Source organism: Sapajus apella, unplaced genomic scaffold, assembly GCF_009761245.1.
Source record: "Sapajus apella isolate SASKATOON/1434 unplaced genomic scaffold, GSC_monkey_1.0 scaffold22, whole genome shotgun sequence".
NCBI lineage: Eukaryota > Metazoa > Chordata > Mammalia > Primates > Cebidae > Sapajus > Sapajus apella.
In genome coordinates, this window is record NW_022436962.1 from 5574562 (window position 1) to 5601896 (window position 27335).

The 27335-nt window shown below is 48.8% G+C and overlaps 1 protein-coding gene across 3 annotated transcripts; it reads left to right on the forward strand.

The window, feature by feature from the left end:
* Positions 1-27104, forward strand: RNPEP (arginyl aminopeptidase). 3 transcript variants are annotated; one of them, XM_032288732.1, is made up of 11 exons: positions 1-497; positions 7784-7924; positions 8262-8410; positions 15307-15423; positions 17035-17270; positions 19547-19660; positions 20983-21095; positions 21264-21372; positions 23603-23827; positions 24912-25054; positions 26089-27104. In XM_032288732.1, exons 1-11 carry the CDS (start codon positions 51-53, stop codon positions 26245-26247), a joined length of 1953 nt encoding a protein of 650 aa, XP_032144623.1. In that variant the 5' UTR covers positions 1-50; the 3' UTR covers positions 26248-27104. The 3 variants fall into 3 exon arrangements, with proteins under 3 accessions (XP_032144623.1, XP_032144624.1, XP_032144625.1); XM_032288733.1 differs by lacking the exon at positions 15307-15423; XM_032288734.1 differs by lacking the exon at positions 8262-8410 and having other exon boundaries at positions 141-497.
* The last annotated feature ends 231 nt before the right edge of the window (positions 27105-27335 follow it).

Sequence of the window (27335 nt, forward strand, 5' to 3'; positions counted from 1 at the left end):
GTGGCTCCCCGCGAGGTCGCTGCTCGGCGAGTGAACAGCGCGGACCGGACATGGCGAGCGGCGGGCCTTCATCCGGCGGCGGCGCGGCCAGGCGGCAGCTGCACTCGGCGGAGGCGGTGGACGTGGCCTCGGCCTCCAACTTCTGGGCCTTCGAGCTGCTGCACTTGCATCTGGACCTGCGGGCTGAGTTCGGGCCGCCGGGGCCCGGCGCGGGGAGCCGGGGGCTGAGCGGCACCGCGGTGCTGGACCTGCGCTGCCTGGAGCCCGAGGGCGCCGCCGAGCTGCGGCTGGACTCGCACCCATGCTTGGAGGTGACGGCGGCGGCGCTGCGGCGGGAGCAGCCCGGCTCGGAGGAGCCGCCCGCGGAGCCCGTGAGCTTCTACACGCGGCCCTTCTCGCACTACGGCCAGGCCCTGTGCGTGTCCTTCCTGCAGCCCTGCCGCGCCGCCGAGCGCCTCCAGGTGCTGCTCACCTACCGCGTCGGGGAGGGACCCGGGGTAAGTGCGTCCGCCGCCGCCTGCCTGCCCGCCCTTCCGGCCCCGAGCCGCCCTGCACCCGCACCCACCCGGGAGGACCGACAGGGAGGACCCTTCCAGCGCGTCCCCGGAGGGGCCGAACTCCCCGCGCGCCGCCTCTCGGCCTCTTCCCGCTGCTTCCTCTTTTCCTCCCGGGCTGCCTGGTTTCTTTCTTCTGGGCTTGCTGCAGCCACTGGGCGGCGCAGCCTTCGCCCTTTCCATCCTTTCTGCGTCTCCTCCCAGGCCTTGGCGGCTTGTCTAGATGGTGCCTCATTCCCGCTCCTCGCACCCCGCGGTTTCTAAGACCCTCCGTGGCTTTCAGGATGACCTACTACTGTTCATGCACTTCACTTAGTGCTGCCTCGGACTTTGGGCCGAGGTCCCTGGTTATCAGCCACTTTGTCTCTGCTTTATGCTGGCTCTGGAATTAGCCAGATGCTGATCTAGCTGTTTGTTCTGTGTGGCCTTGTAGTTAAAGCTCTTATCTTTTTGTTTCCTCCTCTGAAGTCTTGGATTTGATTAACGAAAGAATTTGAGTGAAAGTGAGAACTGGAATCAGGGTGCTATAGGCCTTATAATAATTTGGCCTCCTCACTGTTGGTTAACTCTTTTTTCGGGGCAGAGGGCAAATATTGGAAGTAAGAGGTTGGAGTTACGTGGCTTACGTCTGCAAGAGTCAGAAAATCGTTCCTGGAGAGTCCTTAGGCAATGGCTGCCAGTTATCTCTCAGGTAGAGTGGGTTGCAAGTTTCACAGTAAACTGCTTGCTTACAGTTTAATTTTTCTTTTATTTGAGGCAGAGTCTCACTCTTGTCCAGGCTGGAGTGCAGTGGCAAGATCCCGGCTCACTGCAACTTCTGCCTCCCGGATTCAAGCGATTCTCATGCCTCAGCCTCCCTAGTAGCTGGGACTACAGGTGTGCACCACCACACCCGGCTAATTTTTGTATTGTTTAGTAGAGAGGGAGTTTTGCCATGTTGGTCAGGTTTGTCTCGAACTCCTGGCCTCAAGTAATCCACCCACCTCGGCCTCCCATCTAAATAAATAAATAAACCAACCCTGTGATAGAACTTGTTTAGAAAATTCAAGTCCAAAGCATGGGATGCAGACTAACCTCTAAGACAAAGGAAAATTCCAGTGCCTCATAGAGAAGCAACATCTGGAAATGTGTTTGGTTGCTCTGTTATATTCTGTTCCCTGATTTTTGGCAGGAATTAGAAATTAAACATAATGACTAGAAAAAAATCAAGCCCTCCCTGAATTTGTCCACTAACATTGGCACCTTAAATATCAAAACTGAATAGCTCTCATTTAAGACATGATGGCAGAGGCCTGTGCTTACAGAGAACTGTCCTTTGCACTGTGAAGGTCTTCACTGATGACACTTGTATTTATTCCTTCCTGCCCTTGCCACCATACTGGTGAGAGTTCTCCCTGTAGGTAGCACCCTCTTCATAACTTCAGACTATTTATAAAGAGTATGTACTGCCAGGCTCTTTCATTCCTTTTCTTTTTCTTTTCTTTCCTTTCTTTTCTTTTTTTTTCTTTGAGACAGTTTCACTTTCTTTCTTGCCCAGGCTAGAGTGCAGTGGCACAAACTCGGCTCACTACAACCTCTGCCTCCCAAATTCAAGCAATTCTCCTGCTTTAGCCTCCTTTGCTGAGATTACAGTGTATGTCACTATGCCCAGCTAATTTTCTTTTATTTTTTTTTTGTGATGGAGTTTCGCTCTTGTTGCCCAGGCTGGAGTATAATGGTGCGATCTCAGCTCGCTGTAACCTCCACCTCCTGGGTTCAAGCAATTCTCCTGCCTCAGTGTCCTTAGTAGCTGAGATTACAGGCATGTACCACCATGCCCGGCTAATTTTCTATTTCTAGTAGAGACAGGGTTTCTCCATGTTGGTCAGGCTGGTCTCCAACTCCCAACCTCATGTAATCCACCCGCCTCGGCCTCCCAAAATTCTGGGATTATAGGCGTGAGCCACTGTGCCCGGCCCCAGCTAATTATTTTGTGTTTTTAGCAGAGACGGGGTTGCTGGGATTACACACAGGAGCCACTGCGCCGGGCTCCATTTTCTTCACGTCATTTAAAATAACAATTACTCCACGTCTGTAATCTCAGCACTTTGGGAGGCCCAGGGGGAGTGCTCCATTGAGCCCAGGAGTTGGAGACCAGCCTGGGTAACATGATGAAAACCCTGTCTCTACTAAAAAAACAAAAGTTAACTGGGTGTGGTGGTGGCGCACCTGTGGTCCCAGCTACTCGGGAGTCTGAGGTGGGAGAATCCCTGGAGCCTGGAAGTCAAGCTGTAGTAAGCCGTGAGAACCCAGAAAATCGGAGACAGGTATCAGTTAATTTAGAAAGTTTATTTTGCCAAGGCTGAGGACACGCCCATGACACAGCCTCAAGAAGTCCTGCCGACATTTGCCCAAGGTGGTCAGGGCACAGCTTGGTTTTACACATTTAGGGAGACAAGATACATCAATCAAGGCCGGGCGCGGTGGCTCAAGCCTGTAATCCCAGCACTTTGGGAGGCCGAGGCGGGTGGATCACGAGGTCAAGAGATCGAGACCATCCTGGTCAACATGGTGAAACCCTGTCTCTACTAAAAGTACAAAAAATTAGCTGGGCATGGTGGCGCGTACCTGTAATCCCAGCGACTCAGGAGGCTGAGGCAGGAGAATTGCCTGAACCCGGGAGGCGGAGGTTGCGGTGAGCTGAGATCGCGCCATTGCACTCCAGCCTGGGTAACAAGAGCGAAACTCCGTCTCAAAAAAAAAAAAAAAAAAAAAAAAAGCTACATCAATCAGTATGTGTAAGAAGTACCTTGGTCCTGTCTGGAAAGGTGGGACAACTGGAAGCGAAGGCCGGGAGACTAGATGTGGGGAGGGAGCTTCCAGGTCACAGATAGGTGAGACACAGTTACATTCTTTTGAGTGTCTGATTAGCCTTTCCAAGGAGGCAAATCAGATATGCATCAATCTCTGTGAGCAGAGGAGTGACTTTGAATAGAATGGGAGGCAGGTTTGCCCCAAGCAGTTCCTAGCTTGAGTTTTCCTTAGTGATTTTGGAGATACTTTCTTTCATGGCCTGATTACTCCAGCCTGAGCGATAGAGTACGACCCTGTTTTAACAACGGAAAAGCAAAGATGATGAGTAAGCAATTTTGGTGGAGGGGATGATGGCTAACATTTAATAAGATGAGCCAGGCAGTAGTCTAAGTCCTTGACGTCAGTATGTTAAATGAGTTGTCTTTCCATAAGTGGCTAATATGGTGCGTGGTACATGGTGAGCTGTGTTAGCTCTTATTGCTAACTCTTGTATTTATTTTCTTTTGTTCTTTTTTTTTTTTGAGACAGGGTCAAAAAACTCCCTACACTGTGCTTTTAAAAACTCATTTCCAGGCTGGGCGTGGTGGCTCACATCTGTAATCCTGGCACTTTGGGAGGCCTGGGTTGGCAGATCACCTGAGATCAGGAATTTGAGACCAGCCTGGCCAACATGTTGAAACCCCATCTCCACTAGCAATACAAAAATTAGCTGGGTGTGGTGGCTCATGCCTGTAATCCCAGGTACTCAGGAGGCTGAGGCAGGAGAATCGCTTGAACTTGGAAGGCAGAGGTTGCAGTGAGCCGAAATCATGTCATTGTATTCCAGCCTGGGTGAAGAGCAAGACTCTGTGTCTCAAAAAAAAAAAAAAAATCTCATTTTCTAACTCTTCAGTAAAAACATCACTGATTAATGGTGTTCAATGGTCAGTCAACTGATCAATCATCATTGATTGCATAGTGGTACCATCTCAGCTTACTGCAGCCTTGACCTCAATGGGCTCCAGTGATCCTCCAACCTCAGCCTTCTGAGTAGCTGGGACCACAGACCTGCCACCTCCACACCTGGCTAATTTTTGTTATTTTTTGTAGAGATGGGGTTTCGCCGTGTTGCCCAGGTTGGTCTTGAACGCCTGGGTTCAAGCGATCTGCCGGCTTTGGCGTCCCAACGTGCTGGGACTACAAGCATGAGCCAACATGCCTGGCCTAATTTTTTTTTTTTTTTTAAGGAAGATGCCAGTTTTATTTAAACACAAAATGTGCACATAAGCTGTCTACTCATTTTCTTCACTGCGCAGCCTGGCATTGGGGTTGGTGACTCTGATGGCCAGCTGGGCAGCTCTTTCCACAATGGCTTTGCAGTTCTTGGAGGAAACATTGTGAGCGATCTCAGCACAGTAAGATTTGTTGCACATCAGCAGCACTTCCGGCTCCTTGACGTTGTGGACCAGGAACTTCCGGAAGCCACTGGGCAGCATGTGCTTTGTTTTCTTGTTGCTCCCATAACCAATGTTAGGCATCAAGATCTGGCCCTTGAACCTTCTACGAACCCTGTTGTCAGTACCTCTGGGTTTCCGCCAGTTACGCTTAATTTTGACATATCGGTCAAAATTCATCGGTGCCGGATGAACTTCTTGCTTCTCCTTTTGACGATCTTGGGTTTCACAAGGGGTCTAAGGGCGGCCATGATGCCGAGGAGGTGATCGCTGATACCTCCGTAGGCAGCGCCGAGGAAGACATAAGGGCTAATTTTTTTTTTTAATAGACTTTATTTATTTATTTGGAATGGAGTCTCGCTCTGTTGCCCAGACTGGAGTACAGTGGCGCGATCTCGGCTCACTACAACCTCCGCCTCCTGGATTCAAGCAATTCTCCTGCCTCAGCCTCCGAAGTATCTGGGAGTGCAGGAACGCACCACCATGCCTGGCTAATTTTTGTATTTTTAGTAGAGATGGGGTTTCACTATGTTAGCCACGCTAGTCTTGAATTCCTGACCTCAGGTGATCTGCCTTCCTCGGCCTCCCAAAGTGTTGGGATTACAGGTGTGAGCAACGGCACCTGGCCAAAGTGCCATTTTCATCAGGTATTGAAGGCGCATAGTATCCACATGATTTATGACTGTCAGCGTTGACCTTGGTCCTCTGGTTGAAGCAGTGTTTGTCAGCTTTCTCCACTGTGAAGTTATTCTCTCAACCCTATCTATACTGTGCTGTACCTGTTATAAGGAGACTAATTAAACTTTTCACACACAAAATCTCAAAGAAAATCTCAGCATCCCAATGTAGCTTCCTTATGCCTCTTAAAGTAGGTCTCAGGCAGAGACCTGTGTTCAGAGCCCTTCACTAGACTTGCCCAGGCCTGCCTCCCCACTCTGCGTCTGGAGCCTACATCTGTTTATGCCTCTGCTCATGTTGCCCTTCATCTCCTTGTGAATGTCTCCTCCCTTCCTTTCCAGCCATCTCAATCCTGCTTTGTCTTTGAAGGTCCAGCCGGAAAGTTTTCTTCCCCTGTGAATCATCCTGGAGTAATCGAATCCATTTCCAAATTCTAAATGGTATTTGTTACTGACATGTTCCACCCTGTCCCCCTCCCCCATTATATCTGTGTGGTGAACGAATGCCTGTTTGCTATAGGCAAAAACTGGGTTTTGTTGTAATCATTCAGATTTGCCTTCGCTTTTTTTTTTTTTTATTTATTTTTTTTTATTTTTTTGAGACGGAGTTTCGCTCTTGTTACCCAGGCTGGAGTGCAATGGCGCGATCTCGGCTCACCGCAACCTCCGCCTCCCGGGTTCAGGCAATTCTCCTGCCTCAGCCTCCCGAGTAGCTGGGACTACAGGCGTGCGCCACCATGCCCAGCTAATTGTTTGTATTTTTAGTAGAGACGGGGTTTCACCATGTTGACCAGGATGGTCTCGATCTCTTGACCTCGTGATCCACCCGTCTCGGCCTCCCAAAGTGCTGGGATTACAGGCTTGAGCCACCGTGCCCGGCCATCGCTTTTTTTTTTTAACGCAGTCTTGCTCTGTTGCCCAGGCTGGAGTGCAGTGGTGTGATCTCAGCTTACTGCGACCTCTGCCTCCTGGGTTCAAGCGATTCTCCTGCCTCAGCCTCCCATGTAGCTGGGATTACAGATATGTGCCACCATACCTGGCTAATTTCTGTATTTTTAGTAGAGATGGGGTTTCACCATGTTGGCCAGGCTGGTCATGAACCCCTGACCTCAAGTGATCCACCTGCCTTGGCCTCCCAAAGTGCTGGGATTATAGGCGTGAGCCACTGGGGTCGGCCCAGATTTGCCCCTTTGTTTAAGAGCTAACAGAAAACAGATTATGAGTCATGTAACCAGTACCTATCATATAAAATAAATTTCTTCTGAAAAGGTAAATTTTAGGAATAGAAAACATACTAGGCTGGGTGCAGTGGCTCACACCTGTAATCCCAGCACTTTGGGAGGCTGAAACGGGCAGATCACCTGAGGTCAGGAGTTCAAGATCAGCCTGACCAACATGGTGAAACCCTGTATCTACTAAAAATACAAAATTAGCTGGCTGTGGTGATGCATGCCTGTAATCCCAGCTACCTGGGTGATTGAGGCAGGAGACTTGCTTGAACCCGAGAGGCAGAGTTTGCAGTGAGACGAGATCACATCATTGCATTCAACCCTGGGTGACAAGAGCGAAACTCCGTCTCAAAAGAAAATAGAAAACACATATTAGACTGGACATGATGGCTTATGCCTGCAATCCCAGCACTTTGGGAGGCTGAGGTGGGCGGATTGCTTGAGGCCAGGTGTTGGAGACCAGCCTGGCCAACATGGCGAAACCCTATCTCTACAATACAAAAATGAGCTGGGCTTGGTGATATACACCTGTGGTCCCAGCTACTTGGGAGGCTGAGGTATGAGAACCACTTGAACCTGGGAAGTGGAGGTTGTAGTGAGCGGAGATTGCACCATTATACTCCACCCTGGGCGACAGAATGATACTCTGTCTCAAAAAAACAAAAAAAAAAGAAAATACTTATTAATCACTGACTCCCAGTTGAGTTCTGCTTTTCTGTGTCTTATCACAAGCCCAAATACAGCTGCTTCAGTAGATTTTTGTTTGATGAGAAACTACTGCAGTGAGAAGGGCATAGGTGGGGGACACATGACAGGGTCAGAGGCCAGGTCCAGGGTCCCTGAGATGACCCATGGGATGCAGTGAGGAATAGACCCTTTCCGGTGGCTCTGCCCCATGAAGTGGACGTTATACCTTGGCTTAGATACCAGGATGAACTAAATACACAAGAGGAGAGAGCTCTGTGGTCCAAACCAGACTGTCTGGCAGAAAGGATTTAAGAATTACCTAAAATTCTCTCATTCCAGCCAGCTCCCTTCTCTGGCCAAGACTGAGCTTGTGTGGGAGATGTCAGTTCTGAAATCTTCTTTTTGCTTAGGTTTGCTGGTTGACTCCTGAGCAGACAGCAGGAAAGAAGAAGCCCTTTGTGTACACCCAGGGCCAGGCTGTCCTAAACCGGGCCTTCTTCCCCTGCTTCGACACTCCTGCCGTTAAATACAAATATTCAGCTCTTATTGAGGTAAGGAGACTAAGATTAGGTGCACCCACCCTTGGGAATAAGAAATAATTTCAGCTCTATCAATCAGGTCGCATTTCAGTGGTAAATAATTATATCCCTTCAGTGGTACTTCAGAAGAATGGCTTATTTTTAAATTCTTGCACCTGCTGAAATTGTATGTAGCCCTCCTCGAAATTCCTTCAGTTAAGCACAGATTTAGTTTCTTGAAACCTTGTGTTCTCCAAGATAGACCCTGGGCCATTATCATCACACACAGGTGGCTGGTCATGCTGTTACTCAAACTAATCAAAAGGAGACTCTCTCCAGGTAAAATCTCCTAAGCTTTTTCTGTTGTCAGGTCCCAGATGGCTTCACAGCTGTGATGAGTGCTAGCACCTGGGAGAAGAGAGGTCCAAATAAGTTCTTCTTCCAGATGTGTCAGCCCATTCCCTCCTATCTGATAGCTTTGGCCATCGGAGATCTGGTTTCTGCTGAAGTTGGACCCAGGTAGGAGACAAACACCCGACAGGCAAGGTTGGATTGACCTCAGAGGCGAGGAGGACTCTGACCAGTGGACCTGCTGGGGTGGTTCTTGGGCAGTCTTGGATCCTCTCTCTGAGTCCAGAGCCTTTCTGCAGCTGAGAAGCATGCAGCGTGAGCACAGCTGGGGGAAGTGCTGTTTTCTCCCTGCCTTTCTCACTCCCTGTCTCCAGTTCTAATCCTGCTGCCTGGAATGACATCATCAGCCCTGCTAGCAGTAGCGCTGCCCTGGGCTGCCTTGCCTGGGACAAGGATGTTGTCCATGGATGTTGGAATGTAGGCTGGAGTTTTTTTTTTTTTTTTTTTTTTTTTTTTTTTGAGATGGAGTCTCGCCATGTTGCCCAGGCTGGACTGGAGTGCAGTGGCACGATCTCAGCTCACCGCAACGTCCGCCTCCTGGGTTCAAGCGATTTTCCTGCCTCCGCCTCTTGAGTAACTGGGATTACAGGCATGCACCACACACTCAGCTAATTTTGGTATTTTTAGTAGAGATGGGGTTTCACCATGATGGCCAGGCTGCTCTCGAACTCCTGACCTGAGGTGATTCACTTGCCTCAGCCTCCCAAAGTGCTGGGATTACAAGTGTGAGTCACTGTACCCAGCCTGGGAAATGGATCTTTATTAATATATTTAAGTTCTAAATGCCCTTCTAGCAACTATATTTACTTTCCTATTTTTGTACCAAATCTCCCCATTTTCTCTAGCACTTAATTCCTGGAAATATACAACTTTGGTATCGTTATTTCCTTCTAAGAGGGAAGTGTCCACAGCAGGTGCGTGAGTCTGAGCCTGTGGTGACAGCAATGCCTCCATGAAGTCAGATGGATCTTGTCAAGATAAAAAGGGATTTTGTAAGGTTATCCGAGAAAAGGGCTTTGACCAGGAGCATAGGTTTTTCCTGGCTCTCATATTTTCTGCCACCCTTGGCCCCGATGTGGGAGCATCAAAGGCCGGACAGTGAAACCGTGACCTTTTCCTGGTGCTGTTGCTGTTCTTTATCTCTGGCCCTGCTCCCAGTTCTGGGGGCATTGGTGTCCTTGACAAGATTAGTTACAAGCCTCAGACTTCATAACTTGGCTCAGTGGCACTTGCTAGTATCATGAGTCTTAGTTTCTGGTTGTCAGATGGAATAATAGATGGGATTCCGTTGGCATCTGCTCCTACTGCACGCACTCAAAACATACCAGTCTGGAAAGACAAAGTGCCCTCCTCTCACGAAGGGCTGTCTTCCTAATAGGCAGGGCAGGGAATAACCAAAGGATGTCATCTTTGCAATAGACAAGCAGATAGATAAGTAAAGGAATGTTGTTTTCAGGAATATCCTTACTAAGGTTCTATTTGTAACTATTAATGGGAAATGAGAGAAAAATAGATTCTAAAGATATTGAATGATAAAGAATTTTTTTGTACTCCTGTAATAAAATGACACCATTGTATATCGAACTAGGTGACAGAATCCACTTAGCTGGTGGTAAAGACTTAACTCCTTCCCTGATTAGATGGATAGTCGTTGTCTTCTGGGTCACATCTTAGGGTGTTGTGGGGGTTTATTAAATGGGAGGGTCTTTTGACAAGGTGTGCCACCTATCCCAGTCCCTGTTACTGCAAGAAGAAAATCCTGCGCAGAGGGGAGTTATGAATATATCCCAGTAGGCCCTTTTTTGTATAATCTTGTCTAATCCTTACACAGACTCAAGGAGGATGATACTCTCTACATTTTAAAAATAAGCAAACCAAGGCTGTGGTGAATGGCTTGTGCAGCACCATTAGTTGGCAAAGCTGCAATTAAAATACAGGTATTTCCATTGCAAATCTAGTGCCCTTTGCACCACACTACTGATGATGAGATTGCGGCTTGACTGAGAGTGTCCTCATATATTGATTTTTATATTTATATTTATATTTATTTTTTGAGCCTGAGTTTTGCTCTTGTTGCCCAGGCTGGATTGCAATGGCGTGATCTCGGCTCACTGCAACCTCTGCCTCTCAGGTTCAAGTGATTCTCCTGCCTTAGCCTCCCGAGTAGCCGAGATTACAGGCACCCACCACAATGCCCGGCTAATGTTTTGTATTTTTTAGTAGAGAAGGGGTTCACCATGTTGGTCATGCTGGTCTCGAACTCCTGACCTCAGGTGATCCACCTGCCTCAGCCTCCCAAAGTACTGGGATTACAGGTGTGAGCCACTGCGCCCAGCCGCATTCTCATTTATTTTGACAGAAATGTGTGCCCTGGTGGAGGTATCTTGGATGACCCAGGCTAGCCTGTCTTAACCCTTCTACTTGTAGTAAGCTGAAGTCCACTGGGCTGAAGGACTGTGGTAATTTTGAAATCCAAGGTGGTGGTAGAACAGTTCACAAAGTAATTCCTTGAAGACATTGACTGCTGTCCCCTGGTCTTTTTCTGTCTGGTGTCCTGTTGCATCATCTTTGGTGACTTTTCCCTTCTGTCTAATACCCAGGGTTAAGGGTGGCTACAGGGTTCTTTTTTCCCCTCCCTCCCTTCCTTCCTTCCTTCCTCCCCTCCTCTCCTCTCCCCTCCTCTCCCCTCCCCTCCCCTCCCCTCCCCTCCTTTCTTTCCCTTCCCTTCCCTTCCTTCCCTCCTTCTCTCCCTCTCTTTCTTCTTTTTCTTTTCTTTTCTTTCTTCCCTTTCCCTTTCCCTTTCCCTTTCCTTTCTTGTCTCGCTCTCTCCTAGGCTGGAGTGCAAGTGTCAAAACCACAGCTCATTGCAGCCTCAAGCTACCGGGCTCAAGCAGTCCTCCCACTTCAGTTTCCAGAGGAGCTGGGACCACAGGTGCATACCACCATGCCCAGCTAATTTTGTTTATTTTTTGCAGAAAGAAGGTCTTGCTTTGTTGCCCAGGCTGATCTTGAACTCCTGGACTCAAGAGATCCTTCCCCTTTAGCTTCCCAAATTTTTGGGATTACAGGAATAAGCCACTGCACCAACCTTCAGGGTTTCTTGACCTCTACTCAAGGAGTCTTCTCCACTCTGTCAGCCACCCACATTCACAGCCATGCTCTGGAGTTTAGGGCCTAGACATAGTCATTGTCATAAACTGTACCATATCTGAACTTTTAAGCACCGTATCCTCATTCATTCTGACTCGCTAACCTTCCAGCTCTCTGACGGCCTCCCTCCCACTAGATCCCACCATGTCTCCCCCTTGAGCGCATGGCAGCCTCCCTTCTGGAAAGCCATTCATTTCTCCTGGGTGGTCAGGTCCCTCCTGGCCGGGCTTCTCTCCCTGCCCAAGTATGTGGCTGATTACCTCTCACCAACACCCCAGACCCCCTTGCCCACTATCCCGCTGCTGTAATGTCCCAGTCCCTTGTTACACAATTCCTTTTCTCTACTTCTGTGAGTGGGTATTTGGGAGATGGAGAAAATAATGAGACTGCACAGTAATACCGCTATACATACCTTCTCATTTCTTCCTGAAAACCTGGAATTAAAGAAAAGTTGAAACACATTTGTGGGGTTTTCAAGAAAAATGTAACAGATGTACAGTCTTCAGCAGCCGATGTGCCTTCAAGGTTGTTCAACAGTCCTTTTATTTATCTTTCCATCTCACTTCCTTTAAGCAATTCTAAGGCTCTACTCTTCTCTTCAGGTTTCTATCCAAACCCCATCCCCTCACTTAAGCAGATGGTCTTGTCTCCTGCTTTATTGAGAATATTAAATTCATCAGATATGATTATGTCAGTTACTTGTCCTCCATTTGAAAAGTCATTTCATCTGCTTTTACCCTTCCAGACTCTGACGAAGGTCCTTCCTTCTGTTTAAAGCCAAATCTCTTCCCCCCACATGCCCTCCAGGACTCTGCCTCATCATTTGCCTTTTTCTTCAAACCTCCAGCCTCCCCCTCTAGACGAGTGCCAGTTTCTCTTAGATCTGTAGCAAAGCAAAAAACAAACTCAAGGCTGGGTGCGGTGGCCCATGCCTGTAATCCCAGCACTTTGGGAGGTCGAGGTGGGTGGATCACCTGAGTTCAGGAGTTTGAGACCAGTCTGACCAACATGGTGAAACCCCAACTCTACTAAAAATACAAAAATCAACCAGGCATGGTGGCGCATGCCTATAATCCCAGCTAATTGGGAGGCTGAAGCACAAGAATCACTTGAACTTGGGAGGTGGAGGTTGCAGTGAACCAAGATTGCACTACTGCACTCCAGCCTTGGTGACAAAGTGAGACTCCACCTCAAAAACAAAACAAACTCAAAAAACCCTTGAGTGCATATTCTCTTCTGGCACAACACACTGTCCTTCCCTCTGTATCCAGGTAGCTTGAGTGGCGTGTACACTCACTGGCTGCACTTCTTGAAAACTCCCCCACCCCATAGTCATTTATTGCTACAACCTGTTGGAATCCAGGCCCCACCCCTGTCATGCTATTGAAACTCTGTAGTAAGAGAGGCCATTCGCCTCAACACAGCTGACACATGGGAGGCTTTTTAGCCCTCGTCTTCAGGGTTCTGCTATTTTTCTTCCCTGTTGACCCTCTGGCTTCTGTGGCACCACCCATGCTGGTCATAGGGCCTTCTGGTTAATCCTTTCTGGTCTCCTTCCTGGACTCCCCTGCCCAGCTCCTTGTATGTCGGTGTTACCCCAAGCTTCTGTCTTTGACCCGTTCTTTTCTCCTGCGTGCTTTTCTTGGAGAAGCTCACCCGTTCTTGTAGTTTAACATATTTTCTGTGTCCTACAGTCAGAATGATCTCTTAAAACTAAACCTGATCATGTCACCTGTTGGCTTAAAATGCTCCCATGGCTCTGAAGGTCCAGCTCTAGTTTTTGTTTGTTTGTTTTTTGAGATGGAGTCTTGCTGTGTCATCAGGCTGGAGTGCAGTGGTGTGATCTTGGCTCACTGCAACCTCTGCCTCCCGAGTTCAAGTGATTCTCCTGCCTCAGCCTCCTGAGTAGCTGGGCCTATGGGCGCATGCCACTACACTCAGCTAATTTTTGTATTTTTAGTAGAAACGAGGTTTCACTATGTTGGCCAGGCTGGTCTTTATCTCCTGAAGGCCCAGTTCTATAACAGGGCAGATAAGGCTCTTTGTGACCCGACCCTCTTGGGCCTCTCATGTCCCACCTCGTGCCACTGCCTCCCCATCCCAGTCTGATCCTGTCCTCTAGTAGGCCCAGACTCTCTGTGCTTCCTCACATGCATGTGCAGTTTTCCATGGCTAGGTCTTTGCTTTTGATATTCGGGAAGTACCTGATACTGGTTTCCCTGTATCTTTTCCTCCTGGTAGAATAGTTCCTATGCTTCAGCAAAGGCAGAGAGGAAGTTTTCCCTCATAGTGGCCTGGACCCATCCCACTTTGCCATCAGTCTCTCTTTTTTTTTTTTTTTTTTTTTTTTTTTAAACAGAGTCTTACTCTGTCACCCGGGCTAGAGTGCAATGGTGTGATCTTAGCTCCCCACAACCTCTGCCTCCTGGGTTCAAGTGATTCTCCTGCCTCAGCCTCTCGAATAGCTGGGATTACAGGTGCGTACCACCATGCCCTGCTGAATTTTTTTTTTTTTTTTTTTTTTTTTTTTTTTTTTAGTAAAAACGAGGTTTCACCATGTTGGCCAGTATGGTCTCAATCTCCTAACTTCAGGTGATCTGTCCACCTCGGCCTCCCGAAGTATGGGGATTACAGACATGAGCCACCAGGCCTGGCCAGTCTCATTCATATGTCCGTGTGGGAAAGCAGCTCTATGGCACAGCCGGGGGCTCTTGGCCAAGCAGAGCCTTTAGCTGCAGGAGCCCTGAGTCCATTGCATCTTTCCAATAGACTAGATCTTGTTTTTTGTTTTTGTTTTCTTCCAAGTCACCTTTGTTTCCCTATCCTTTTATTATGAAAATTTCAAATATCTAGAAAATTGAAAGGATGATGCATCGGTCACCTATAGAACCATCCACTTTGTCATATTAGTTTTGTTTATGAGTAGATTTGTTTCTGTTTTTGCTAGACCATTTAAAAGCAAGTATATCTGTGTGCCTCTCTCAAGAATAAAGGCATTTTCCCCTGTAACCGCAATGCCATTATTGTACTAAGGCAATTAACAAATTTCTATTAACATTAATTGGTTTAGGCTGGACACAGTGGCTCACGCCTGTAATCCCCACACTTTGAGAGCCTGAGGCAGGTGGATCACTTGAGCCCAAGAGCTTGAGACCAGCCAGGGCAACATGATGAAACCCTGCCTCTACAAAAAATAAAAAAAATTAGCCAGGCATGATGGCATGCACCTGTAGTCCTAGCTACTGGGGTGAGGGAGCTGAGGTGGAAGGATCACTTGAGTCCCGGGTGGCAGAGGTTGGATCATGCCACTGTACTCCAGCCTGGGCAACAGAGCAAGATCCTGTCTTTAAAAAAAAAAAAAAAAATCTTGTCTCTTAAGATTCCTTTCAATTTCAGATTCTATTATTAGAACCCTTTCTTCATCTCTCCTATAAGTAGGGAGAAGGAAACTAATTTGCTGTATAAACCACTGTTTGAAGGGCTTTTGTAATGCTGTCTTATTTAATCTTCACTCATTTTACAGATGAGGAGACTGAGGCTCAGAGGAGTTAAATAACTTTTGCAAGATTGCATTCAATAGAGAAGCCATAACCAGGTAGCCCTGTGGGTTTAGATCCTATTGCCTAAAAGGCAGCTTCCACCTCTGCGAGGCTGTCCTGGGTTCTTATTTCTCAGATGTAGTGAGCGGTCTCTTGGATCTGTGTGGGTGATCTGTTCTTGCACCACCTGTCACTGTGGTTGACCGAATTGTCACATTCACTTGGCGGAGGCCGGTTTTCTCCAGGTGCTTTCAGATCAGGTCTCTGCAGTGGTCTCTAATCACCATTACACCTTCTCTGCTCTCTTGTCTTTAGGAGCCGGGTATGGGCTGAGCCCTGCCTGATTGATGCTGCCAAGAAGGAGTACGACGGGGTGATAGAAGAATTTTTGGCAACAGGAGAGAAGCTTTTTGGACCTTATGTTTGGGGAAGGTGTGGTATTGCATTGACTCTAATGTCTCCAGTTAAGCTGAGTCCCTGGTTCCCAGTCTCCCTCCTGGTGTGGCTTCTCCTCCTTCTGCCTCCCAGAGCAAAGTTTCCCTGATCCCAGAAGTGAAGGAGAGGAGGGTGTGAGCCAGGCTTCTCACTGTTGCTGAAGAGAGGACCTAGGACAAGAGCCTTTTTTATTTTTTCGAGATGGGAGTCTTGCTCTGTCACCCAGGCTGGAGTGTAGTGGCACGATCTCCACCTCCCAAGTTCAAGTGATTCTCCTACCTGAGCCTCCAGAGTAGCTAGGATTACAGGCGCCTGCCACCACACCCAACTAATTTTTTTTTTGAAACAGAGTCTTACTCTGTTGCCCAGGCTGGAGTGTAGTGGCGCAATCTTAGCTCACTGAAACCTGTGCCTCCCGGCTTTAAGCGATTCTCCTGCCTTAGCCTCCCCAGTAGCTGGGACTACAGGTGCGTGCCACCATGCCTGACTACTTTTTTTTGGAGGGGTGGTTTTTTTGACACTGAATTTCGCTCTTATTGCCCAGGTTGAGGTGCAATGGTGCAATTTTGGCTCACTGCAACCTCCGCCTCCCGAGTTCAAGTGATTCTTCTGCCTCAGCCTCCCCAGTAGCTGAAATTACAGGCATCCACCACCACACCCAGCTAATTTTTTGTATTTTTAGTAGAGACAGGGTTTCACCGTGTTGGCCAGACTGGTCTCGAACTCCTGACCTTAAGCGATCTGCCTACCTCAGCCTCCCAGAATGCTGGGATTACAGGCGTGAGCCACCAAGCCCGGCCAATTTTTTTGTATTTTTAATAGAGACAGGGTTTCATCATGTTAGCCAGGATGGTCTCGATCTCCTGACCTTGTGATCTGCCTGCCTTGGCCTCCCAAAGTGCTGGGATTACAGGTGTGAGCCACTGTGTCTGGACTAATTTTTGTATTTTTAGTAGAGACGGGGCTTCACCATGTTGGCCAGGCTGATCTTGGACTCGTGACCTCAGGTGATCACCCACCTCTGCCTCCCAAAGTGCTGGAATTACAGGTGTGAGCAACCGTGCCCAGACGAAAAGAGGTTTTTGAGGTGATCAGAATGTGCCCTGCAGTTGCCAAGTTTGAGGTGGGGCAGCACTGTCAAGGGCCGTTGCTGACCTGTGTTTTCCCGTTGCTGGAAGTTTCCCCACACTCCATTTTTAACTTTGACATCTTCAGACTTTAGTCTTCTTAGATAAAAGGCTCCATGTTGGCCTTGATGACACCAGGTTGGCCTCCAGGGAACTCCATGTGACGGAGCTGATAATATACTTACCACCTCCACACCTGCTTGGAAGGAGAGCGGGAAACAAGTGCCTGGAGAGTGAGCTCTGGGAGAGCAGACGCCACCTGGACGAGGGAAGTCCCAGCAAGGCAGGGCAGCCACATGGGAGAAGCGCTGAGAAGCCTGGGCTGTATTTTCCACACTGGGCCCAAGATTGTCCTCTGCCTGTTTAGTGATTGCATGTCTTAGGGCTTGGAAATAGGCTGGAAAGCCATTGGTCAGGGAAGTGAGGTAGGGTCTGATCCGGGAAGCCCGGACCTCTCGGTGACCTCCCTGCTTCTTGGCAGGTATGACTTGCTCTTCATGCCACCGTCCTTTCCATTTGGAGGAATGGAGAACCCTTGTCTGACCTTCGTCACCCCCTGCCTGCTAGCTGGGGACCGCTCCTTGGCAGATGTCATCATCCACGAGATCTCCCACAGTTGGTTTGGGAACCTGGTCACCAATGCCAACTGGGGTGAATTCTGGCTCAATGAAGGTTTCACCATGTACGCCCAGAGGAGGATCTCCACCATCCTCTTTGGTAAAGTGCCCTCCTCTCTCCGAAGGACTCTGCTTCCCCTTCTCAACCTGTGGAGCCAGTGTGATCTCCTTACGGGATTTCAGAATACAAGTGGGAGTGAAGAGACGAGGCAGTAGGGTATTCTTTCCAACATTTTTCTGTGTGTATGAATGGTCAAACCATAACTGATGTTTTTAAAAATTTCCCCAGGTCATTAGATTTTCTTCCATAGCTGCATATATGGATGTTTCATAATTTACTGGTTGTTTACAATTTTCCATTGAAATATATTGGTAAACTTCTTTACATATAGATGTCTATTTATATCAGATTATTTCAATAAGGTTAAATTCTTAGAAACATAATTTCTGGATCTGAACTTTTTTTTTTTTTTGAGACAGAGTCTCATTCTGTTGCCCAGGCTGGAATGCAGTATTGCAATCTCAACTCGAGCAATTCTCCTGCCTCAGCTCCCCTGCATCCCACCCCTTGTAGCTGGGATTACAGGTGTGCACCATCGCATCTGGCTAATTTTTGTATTTTTAGTAGAGACAGGATTTTGCTATGTTGGCCAGTCTGGTCCCGAACTCCTGGCCTTAAGTGACCCGCCTGCCTAAACTCTCAAAGTGCTGAGGCAACAGGTGAGAGGCTCTGCGCCTGGCCCTGAACATTTTAAATTACTTGGTCTTTTTAGTACATATTGTCCATGGCTTTCCAGAAAGTTTGTACAGATCTATACTTTCATTCAGAATATATATAGCAAGAGCTGTTTGTGAAAATCTTAATCAGCCGTTGGGAATCCTGCAAACAATTTTTTTTATTTTTTTAGGAGTCTCGCTCTGTCGCCAGGCTGGAGTGCAGTAGTGCTGTCTCAGCTCACTGCAGTCTCTGCCTCCCGGGTTCAAGCGATTTCCCCTGTCTCAGCCTACCAAGTACCAGGCACTACAGATGTGCACCACCACGCCCAGCTAATTTTGGTATTTTTAGTAGAGACAGGTTTTCACCGTGTTGGCCAGGATGGTCTCGATCTCTTGACCTCATGGTCCACCTGCCTCGGCCTCCCAAAGTACAGGGATTACTGACGTGAGCCAGCATGCCCAGCCCAAGCAAATATTTTTATCCTGTTGTACAGTTGAAGAAACTGAGGCTCAGAGAGGCTGAGTCACTTGCTCAGAGTCAGAACATCTAGGAAGGGGCAGAACTGGCTGGTTCAAAACCCTGTCCCCCTCCCCTTCACTCTTCTCTCAGTCATTGTTTTTAATGCAGAGGAAGACAGAGATCCTTAAAAATTGGGGGGTGATAATTTCTTTTGTTTGACAGAAACAGTCATGAAAATAATTCTGACTTTCATAGAAGATCAAATCATTGCTGGGGGCAGTGGCTCACTCCTGTAATCCTAGCATTTTGGGAGGCTGACGCAGGTGGATCACCTGAGGTCAGGAGTTCGAGACCAGCCTGACCAATATGGTAAAACCCTGTCTCTACTTAAAATACAAAAATTAGCCAGGCATCGTGGTGTGCACCTCTAGTCCCAGCTACTCAGGAAGCTGAGATAGGAGAATTGCTTGAGTTGGGGAGGCGGAGGTTGCAGTGAGCTGAGATCATGCCACTGCACTCCAGCCTGGGCAACAGAGCAAGACTCTGTCTCAAAAAAATAAAGAAGAAGATTAAATCATTATCTAAAAATAAGGCTGAGCATGTTGGCTCACACCTGTAATCCCAGCACTCTGGGAAGCTGAGGCGGGCAGATCACCTGAGGTCAGGAGTTTCAGACCAGCCTGGCCAACATGGTGAAGCCCACTCTCTACCGAAAATACAAAAAATTATCCAGGTGTGGTGGTGCACACCTGTAATCCCAGGTACTTGGGAGGCTGAGGCAGGAGAATCTCTTGAACCTAGGAGGAGGCGGGGGTTGCAGTGAGCTGAGATCGTGCCATTGCACTCCAGCCTGGGTGACAAAGTGAGAGACTGTCTCAAAAAATAATAAGATAAAAACATAGTACTTTGATAAGCAAAGGTAACTGTTAGAAAGGTGTGATTCCCCCAGTCCTCACTTAGAAGAGAGGCCAACAGCCTGAGTTAACCAAGTCCTTTGTAACCCAGAGCAACAGGGAGCTAGGGACTAAGTCAGGCTTTCTGTAACTGTCCCTATTTGGCCTGGGTCCCCAGGAGGGTAATATTATTAAGCTTCAGGTATCTGTCACTGTTCTTCTTGAGGCCACAAGGAGGCAGCACAGGAAAATACACTTGGATGTGGTGACAGACTTTCCTGGAGCTTATGTTTGATTTTGTACCAGGCGCTGCATACACCTGCTTGGAGGCTGCAACGGGGCGGGCTTTGCTGCGTCAGCACATGGACATCACTGGAGAGGAAAACCCACTCAACAAGCTCCGTGTGAAGATTGAACCAGGTCCAGGAGACTCCTCTGTCTGACACCCACTCCCCTCAGTTGAGCTTGGAGCCCCAAGTTAATTTGAGCTTCAGGTTGATCAGTGCACATTTAGAATACTTTCTTCAGAGGGAGGAGTGCTCCAGAGCTCTTTCTAGCCAATTCCCTGGTCACTAGGCTGACTGAACCCAAGCCATTGCAGCCAGATAGGAGTTCTGTCCAGTTCTGTGCAGTTCGTGATGACTTTACCATTGCTTTGCATTTGTACAAGTCCATATCATTTTACCAGGCCTTTTCCCATTCTTTCATCGCCATCAGGGCAGACCTGTGGATTTTGTAGAGTAAAAGCATTATCCTTATTTTGCAGAGGACAGGTCTGAGTGTCAGACAAATTAAGTGTCTTGCCCAGGTCATGTATCTAACCAGGGCATGACTGCAGCTGAGATCCAGGTCCTCTCTCCAAGTTCAGAGCTTTTTACTTCCTAACATTTTCCTTCATTCCATGTGTGATGAATCTGAAACCTTTTTATGCAATTGAAGCTCATGTTCCTTGATGTCGTTAAGTGTGCAGATGAATTTCTTGGAGACTGGTAATTAGTTTTAGCCCGGAACAGTTGTAAAGATAACACATTGGCTGGGCATGGTGGCTCACACCTGTAATCCCAGCACTTTGGGAGGCTGCGGTGGGCGGATCATGGTTTGAGACCAGCCTAGCCACCAACATGGTGAAACCCGTCTCTACTTAAACTACACAAATTAGCTGGGTGTGGTGGCGTGCGCCTGTAATCCCAGCTACTGGAGAGGCTAAGGCAGGAGAATCGCTTTAACCCAGGAGGCAGAGGTTGCAGTGAGCCGAGATCATGCCACTGCATTCCAGCCTGGGTGATAGGGCGAGACTCTGTCTCAAAAAAACAACAACAAAAAAACCCCACAATTGATCTGGCAGGGGAGGTTTGAGTGTTTAGGTGGTGACCAGTAGGGCTGGAAGTGACATAGCCTGGTGCTCAGTGGGAAGAGTTGATGGAAGCTGCCCACACAAAACATATCCTGGGACTAAGGAAATGTGGCCGTTCCTCCAGAAGGCTGGTTTCTTTGTCCTCGTATTAGATCCACAGTGAATGCCCTTCTGAGATCTCCTTGGAAGTACCTTGAGAGAGGCCAAGATCTGGAGAGAGAGATCTTGGCCTTGAGAGGGGCCAGGATCTGGACACCTTCTTGGCCTTGTTGCTGGGGAAGCTGAATTCTGATCTCTTCCATTGCTAGTCTTTGACTGGAGCTGGAGAAGAACGTTAAGGGTGACAGGCTACAAAAGCTCAAATCTTGTCTGCTTTCTCCTCTGCCAGGTGTTGACCCGGACGACACCTATAATGAGACTCCCTATGAGAAAGGTTTCTGCTTTGTCTCATACCTGGCCCACTTGGTGGGTGATCAGGATCAGTTTGACAATTTTCTCAAGGTACAGTCACATGAGGGGAGAAGGAAGAGGAACGGATAAAGCCACTGGGCCAGAGCAAGGGTAGAGGCAGGGGGCGAAAGAGGTAAGGGGTTGGAGGAGGACCCAGGACACAGGGACTTCACTCCCCACATGGCCAGAGAGGGTCTGAAGAGTCTTCCCTCCTCACAGGCCTATGTCCATGAATTCAAATTCCAAAGCATCTTAGCCGATGATTTTCTGGACTTCTACTTGGAGTATTTCCCTGAGCTTAAGAAAAAAAGAGTGGATATCATTCCAGGTAAGCAGAGAAACTGGCCCACAGGCTTCTTTAAAATAGTGGAGAATATCTAATTTACACTTGGAAAGATGGTGGTGGATGGGAAAACAGTGGAGCAGTGTCAGCCAGGTAGGGGTACGTTGGGGAGCACACCCAGAATTCTGGGATTTATTTCACAAAAATGACTTATTTTGACTCCTCGCTGCTTCATTTTCTCCCAGTCAGTTTCCTTACTCTCTCCTCTGGTTTTCCTCCCACCTGGACACACATAGACCCTGAACTTGCCCGGAGAGCTGCCGTTGCCACACCACTGCCCCAAGCCAAAACTCACGTGGCAGGAGCGGTGGCAGCAGTCCCTCCTATGGCCTTCTGAGTGAAGGCAGCCCCGGTGGCTGTCCTGATTTCTGCCTGGGATGTACCGCTTCCAAAGAAAGGACGAAAGATGTCCTGTCATGGATGACACAGTCCGTTAGACATACCCCCACTTCTTGCTGTGAACTGAACCCTGAGTCACTCTGTTGTTGGTTTGGTGAAGTCCATGTCCTCTGACGGGGGAATGGTGAGGCCTTAGTAGCACCTACTCTTTAGTCAGAGGCTTGCATTTCAACATTATGAGACTCTGAAGCTAATGGTAGTTAATAATTCCAGAATACAGCCTGGCGCTTTGGCTCACGCCTGCACTTTGGGAGGCCGAGGCGGGTGGATCACGAGATCAGGAGTTTGAGACCAGCCTGGCCAACCAACATGGTGAAACCCAGTCTCTACTAAAAATAAAAAAATGAGCTGGGCGTAGTGGCGGGCGCCAGTAATCCCAGCAACTCGGGAGGCTGAGGCAGAACAATCATGTGAACCAGAGAGGCTCCCAAAGGCGTGAGCCACCGTGCCTGGCTCAAGTGCACATTCTCCTACCGATCACCAGAACCACACTGTTATGTAAGCACCGGGGTTCTAGGACCAGACTGCCTGGGTTCCTATCCCAGCTCTGCCATTAACCAGCTGGGAGGCCACAGGTGTGTTACCTTATCTCTCTGCACCTCAGTTTTATCTATAAAGTGGGGGTGATAGGGCCTGCCTCAGTGACAGTTGTAAGGATTACATGAGCAAATAAACATTAAAAGCTTAGCATACCACCTGATGAATAGTAAGTACTCTGGAATTATTATTTTTGAGACAGAGTCTCGCCCTGTTGCCCAGGCTGGAGCGCAATGGCGTGATCTCAGCTCACTGCAACTTTGGGAGGCTGAGGTGGGCAGATCATAAGGTCAGGAGTTCGAGAGCAGCCTGGCCAACATGGTGAAACCCTGTCTTTTAAAAAATAATAATAATGGCCGGGCGCGGTGGCTCAAGCCTGTAATTCCAGCACTTTGGGAGGCCGAGGCGGGTGGATCACGAGGTCAAGAGATCGAGACCATCCGGGTCAACACGGTGAAACCCCATCTCTACTAAAAAAAACTACAAAAAAAAAATTAGCTGGGCATGGTGGCGCGTGCCTGTAATCCCAGCTACTCAGGAGGCTGAGGCAGGAGAATTGCCTGAACCCAGGTGGCGGAGGTTGCGGTGAGCCGAGATCGCGCCATTGCACTGCAGCCTGGGTAACAAGAGCGAAACTCCGTCTCAACAAAAAACAAACAAACAAACAAAAATAATAATATTTAAAAAAACAAAAACTGTAATCCCAGCATTTTGAGAGGCTGAGGTGGGTGGATCACAGGGTCAAGAGATTGAGACCATCCTGGCCAACATGGGGAAACCGCATCTCTACTAAACATACAAAAATTAGCTGGGCGTGGTAGCACGTGCCTGCGGTCTCAGCTACTCAGGAGGCTGAGGCAGGACAATTGCTTGAACCCAGGAGGTGGAGGTTGCAGTGAGCCAAGATCCCGCCACTGCATTCTAGCCTGACACCTGGCGACAGAGTGAGACTCTTTCTCAGAAAAAAAAAAAAGAGAGAGAATGTGCACTTGAATATAGCATCCATCAACTTGGCTCTGACAACACAGTGTTAATTTGGAGCAAAAAGCACTTTTTTTCCCCCCTCAAAAAGCACTTACACTGTAGAAACCGCACAATCTCTAGGATAACTAGGACCCTATGGGAGCAAGTGGTTATATGGGAAAGTAATGTTAAATGCTGGGGAAAGAGTTTGGGATGGAGAGGGGAGAAACTTGAGGCCTCTGGGAGTGGCCTGAACCAGTTGACCATAACCTGGCCAGAGAATTCTGATAGTATCTTCTCTCCTTCTGCCAAACAGGTTTTGAGTTTGATCGATGGCTGAATACCCCTGGCTGGCCCCCTTACCTCCCTGATCTCTCTCCTGGGGACTCACTCATGAAACCTGCTGAAGAGCTAGCCCAGCTGTGGGCAGCGGAGGAGCTGGACATGAAGGCTATTGAAGCTGTGGCCATCTCTCCCTGGAAGACCTACCAGCTGGTCTACTTCCTGGATAAGATCCTCCAGAAATCCCCTCTCCCTCCTGGTAAGAAAAAATGGTAAACCAGCCGGGTGCGGTGGCTCAAGCCTGTAATCCCAGCACTTTGGGAGGCCGAGGCGGGTGGATCACGAGGTCAAGAGATCGAGACCATCCCGGTCAACATGGTGAAACCCCGTCTCTACTAAAAATACAAAACATTAGCTGGGCATGGTGGCGCGTGCCTGTAATCCCAGCTACTCAGGAGGCTGAGGCAGGAGAATTGCCTGAACCCAGGAGGTGGAGGTTGCGGTGAGCCGAGATCTTGCCATTGCACTCCAGCCTGGGTAACAAGAGTGAAACTCTGTCTCAAAAAAAAAAAAAAAAAAAAGACAAAACGTAATGATGCTTGCCCCTAGGGGACTGCCATATACAGTAGGGAGGGTGGAACTCCACAAAGAATGTGCCATCTGGAGGTTATAGGTTCTACTTACAAGCACCACAAGGGCAAAGTAGTAAAGCCTGGCACTCCTCAAGTCTGAAGCTTCTGCAGGCGACTCTTGTAAGCCCTTCGTGTCTATTAAGTCATTTAATTCTCACAACTCCTCTGTAAAGTAGGTGCTGTGATGTTAACGGCCAGGTAACAGAGAATGAACTCGAGGTACAAACAGGTCACGTAGAACCCAGTCATCCAAAACTCTCAACCACTAATGCTTTGTGTCCGCTCAGTCAAAATAATATTCACCAGCGGGTGAAAAGGTTAGAGCCAAGATGACTTTTAGCAGGTGAGTGGTGGGAGGAAAAGTGGGATGGGATATTTTGGGGAAGTATGTCTGCTTTAATCTCGCTCTGTGGACCAGGCTGGAGTGCAGTGGTGCTATTGACTCACTGCAAACTCCCCCTTCTGAGTTCAAGTGATTCTTGATTCTAGCGCCTCAGCCTCCAAGTAGCCGGATTTACAGGCATGCACCACTACACCGGGCCGATTTTTTTTTTTTGGTATTTTTAGTAGAGACGGGGTTTCACTATGTTGGCCAGGCTGGTCTCACACTCCTGACCTCAAGTGATCCACCCCCCTCAGCCTCCTGAAGTGCTGGGGTTACAGGCATGAGCCACCGTGCCCAGCCACAAACCATTTCTTTCTCTTCTCTAGGGAATGTGAAGAAACTTGGAGAGACATACCCAAATATCTCAAATGCCCAGAATGCAGAGCTGCGGCTACGATGGGGCCAAATCGTCCTTAAGAACGACCACCAGGAAGATTTCTGGAAAGTGAAGGAGTTCCTGCAGGACCAGGTGGGAGACCCCTGCCTAGCTGCATCCGGGGACCCACTCAGCCACACGTGCACAAGTCACGTGGGCAGTGCTCATCGAGGGCTCATCTGAGGCACCGAGGGAGGGGCAGCGACCCGAGGACCCTACCCCTCAGCCTCTTTACTAGTGTGGCTTTGGAGGCATTGCTCTAGGGATAAGAGGAGGCCTGCAGGCTTGCAGAGCTTTTTGCAGTTTAGCTGGTGAGACCCCAGGGAAAAAAGCTGCTCAGAGCCAGCCCACAGGTGGGAAAGAGGGTGACGGCATCTTGTGGGAAATTTAAGAGGGAAAGGGGCCAGGGGATGAGCAAGAGGAGCGAAGGCTGGGAGGGTAGGTCCCCTCTGCCCTGTGACTTGGGTACGGTTGGGACCCCAACCAGACCCTCCATCGCCATGTGAAATTTGCCCTGTTGGGGAAGGGCCCAGGGCTCTCAGGATGAACTGAATGTCATCAGATTCCGGAGCAGGGAGGGGGTTGGGCTGCATAGGAAGCAACGCTCAGATTCCCTGATCTGCAGGGAGTCAGGGCTGCGTGCCTGTTTGGGGATATTCTGAGCCCTCTGACAGCTTCCTCAAGGCCCCAGATTTTAGGAACTTGTGATGTCGCTGTCTTACATTTGCGTGAATTTGACCTGCGGGTTTTCCTTTGTTTGACTGGACCATCTGCAGCCACGAGCCTTATGTGCTGCAGCCATCGATATCTGCTGTTCACTTGGTGGCTCACCGCCTACGCCTTTCCAAAAGTTTGGAGTCCCGTTGTGTCAACCCACCTCATTTGTTTTGTTGAGTGTAGACATCCCCTTGTTAGCATGAATTGGGATGCATATTGAGATCCATCTCCATGGGTCTTTGGCCCCCAAGATGCCTGAATTAGAGCACTTCTGATGGAAAACTCCTCATTCCAGCTGTGAATCCACATCCCTTTTAGCACCTAGCCATGGCTGCTGTTAGACTGGGACTGGGGCAGGAGGGCTGGACACACCCACCGGCAAGCTGCTTAGGCACATGTGTTTCTTGCAGGGGAAGCAGAAGTACACACTTCCGCTGTACCACGCAATGATGGGTGGCAGTGAGGTGGCCCAGACCCTCGCCAAGGAGACCTTCGCATCCACCGCCTCCCAGCTCCACAGCAATGTTGTCAACTATGTCCGGCAGATCGTGGCACCCAAGGGCAGTTAGAAGCTCGTGTGCATGGCCCTGCCTCTTCAGGCTCTCTCGGCTTCCAGAATAATTGTTTGTTCCCAAATGCCAGCTCCCTGATCAACTTTCTGGAGTTCATATTCCTTTGGGATAATCTGTTCACAGTAGGCTTAGGTATCTGTGACTCTTGGGCCTCTGCTCTGGTGGGGACTTACTTCTCTAGGCCACTGAGCCCGGAGACAGAGAACCTGCCCACAGCTCTCCCCGCTACAGGCTGCAGGCAGGGGGTCTTCTCCTCCCCTTCTAAGTCTCCAGGGAGAAGTGAAGAGGACTGATCTCCCCGCCCCTCCTCCTGCCCCTCCTCCGTTCCCTCCCTCCCTCCCTCCCTCCCTTCCTCCCTTCCTTTCCTCTCTTTCTCTCCCTGTTTCCTTTTTCTTGCTGATTTTATGCAAAGGGCTAGCATTCTCATCGCTCTTTTTTTTCAGGTTTAATCCTTATTTTAATAAAGTTTTCAAGCAAAAAGTAAGAGTTACGGATTAAGTGACTGTTAAATTTCTTTCACCAGGAGTCCTCACTGTGTTTGTTCAGGAAAGGTCACTGGGGGAGGCCCAGAGAATGACAGTGTTTCCCTGTCCTCAGGGAACAGCCAGGGTGAAGGAGGTGGGTGTCCCACACATGCGTATGAAAAAAATATATGGCAAAATGGCACAGCTGGTGCAGGAAAATGAAAAAGGAATAGCATTTCAGCTCTCCATGAAGCAGCTGAATTCTCTATCTGCAGCAGCATTCCTATTTTCCATCACTGAAAAAAAACAAATGGGCCAGGCATGTAGGGGGAAGATCCCATAAGCACCGAGGCAGGAGGAAAAAGTCTCCGCCTATTTTCATATAAATAATAAAGAAGAAAGTAACTAGAAATACAAGCGTAGTAGTTATTAGTTATTCATATGTGGTCTTAATCCTTTTACTAATGCCTCTCAGGTCGGAAGGTGAACCTGGGGTAACATTGTGAAGTGAATGACACTAAGGCAGGATGCTCTAAGCCCTCCGTCACGCCCGTGTAAGGGCTGCTGGAGGGCACCTTGGCTGTGTGGCAGTGCCAGCGCTGGGAAAGCACCCGCTGTTTA

Excerpts from the sequence above, each read along its gene's own strand:
- RNPEP (XM_032288732.1), top strand. The coding sequence starts at position 51 with ATGGCGAGCGGCGGGCCTTCATCCGGCGGCGGCGCGGCCAGGCGGCAG. Across the intron at positions 8,411-15,306 it reads TCTGCTGAAGTTGGACCCAG|GAGCCGGGTATGGGCTGAGC; the intron begins GTAGGAGACAAA and ends TCTTGTCTTTAG. Across the intron at positions 21,096-21,263 it reads AGTTTGACAATTTTCTCAAG|GCCTATGTCCATGAATTCAA; the intron begins GTACAGTCACAT and ends CCCTCCTCACAG.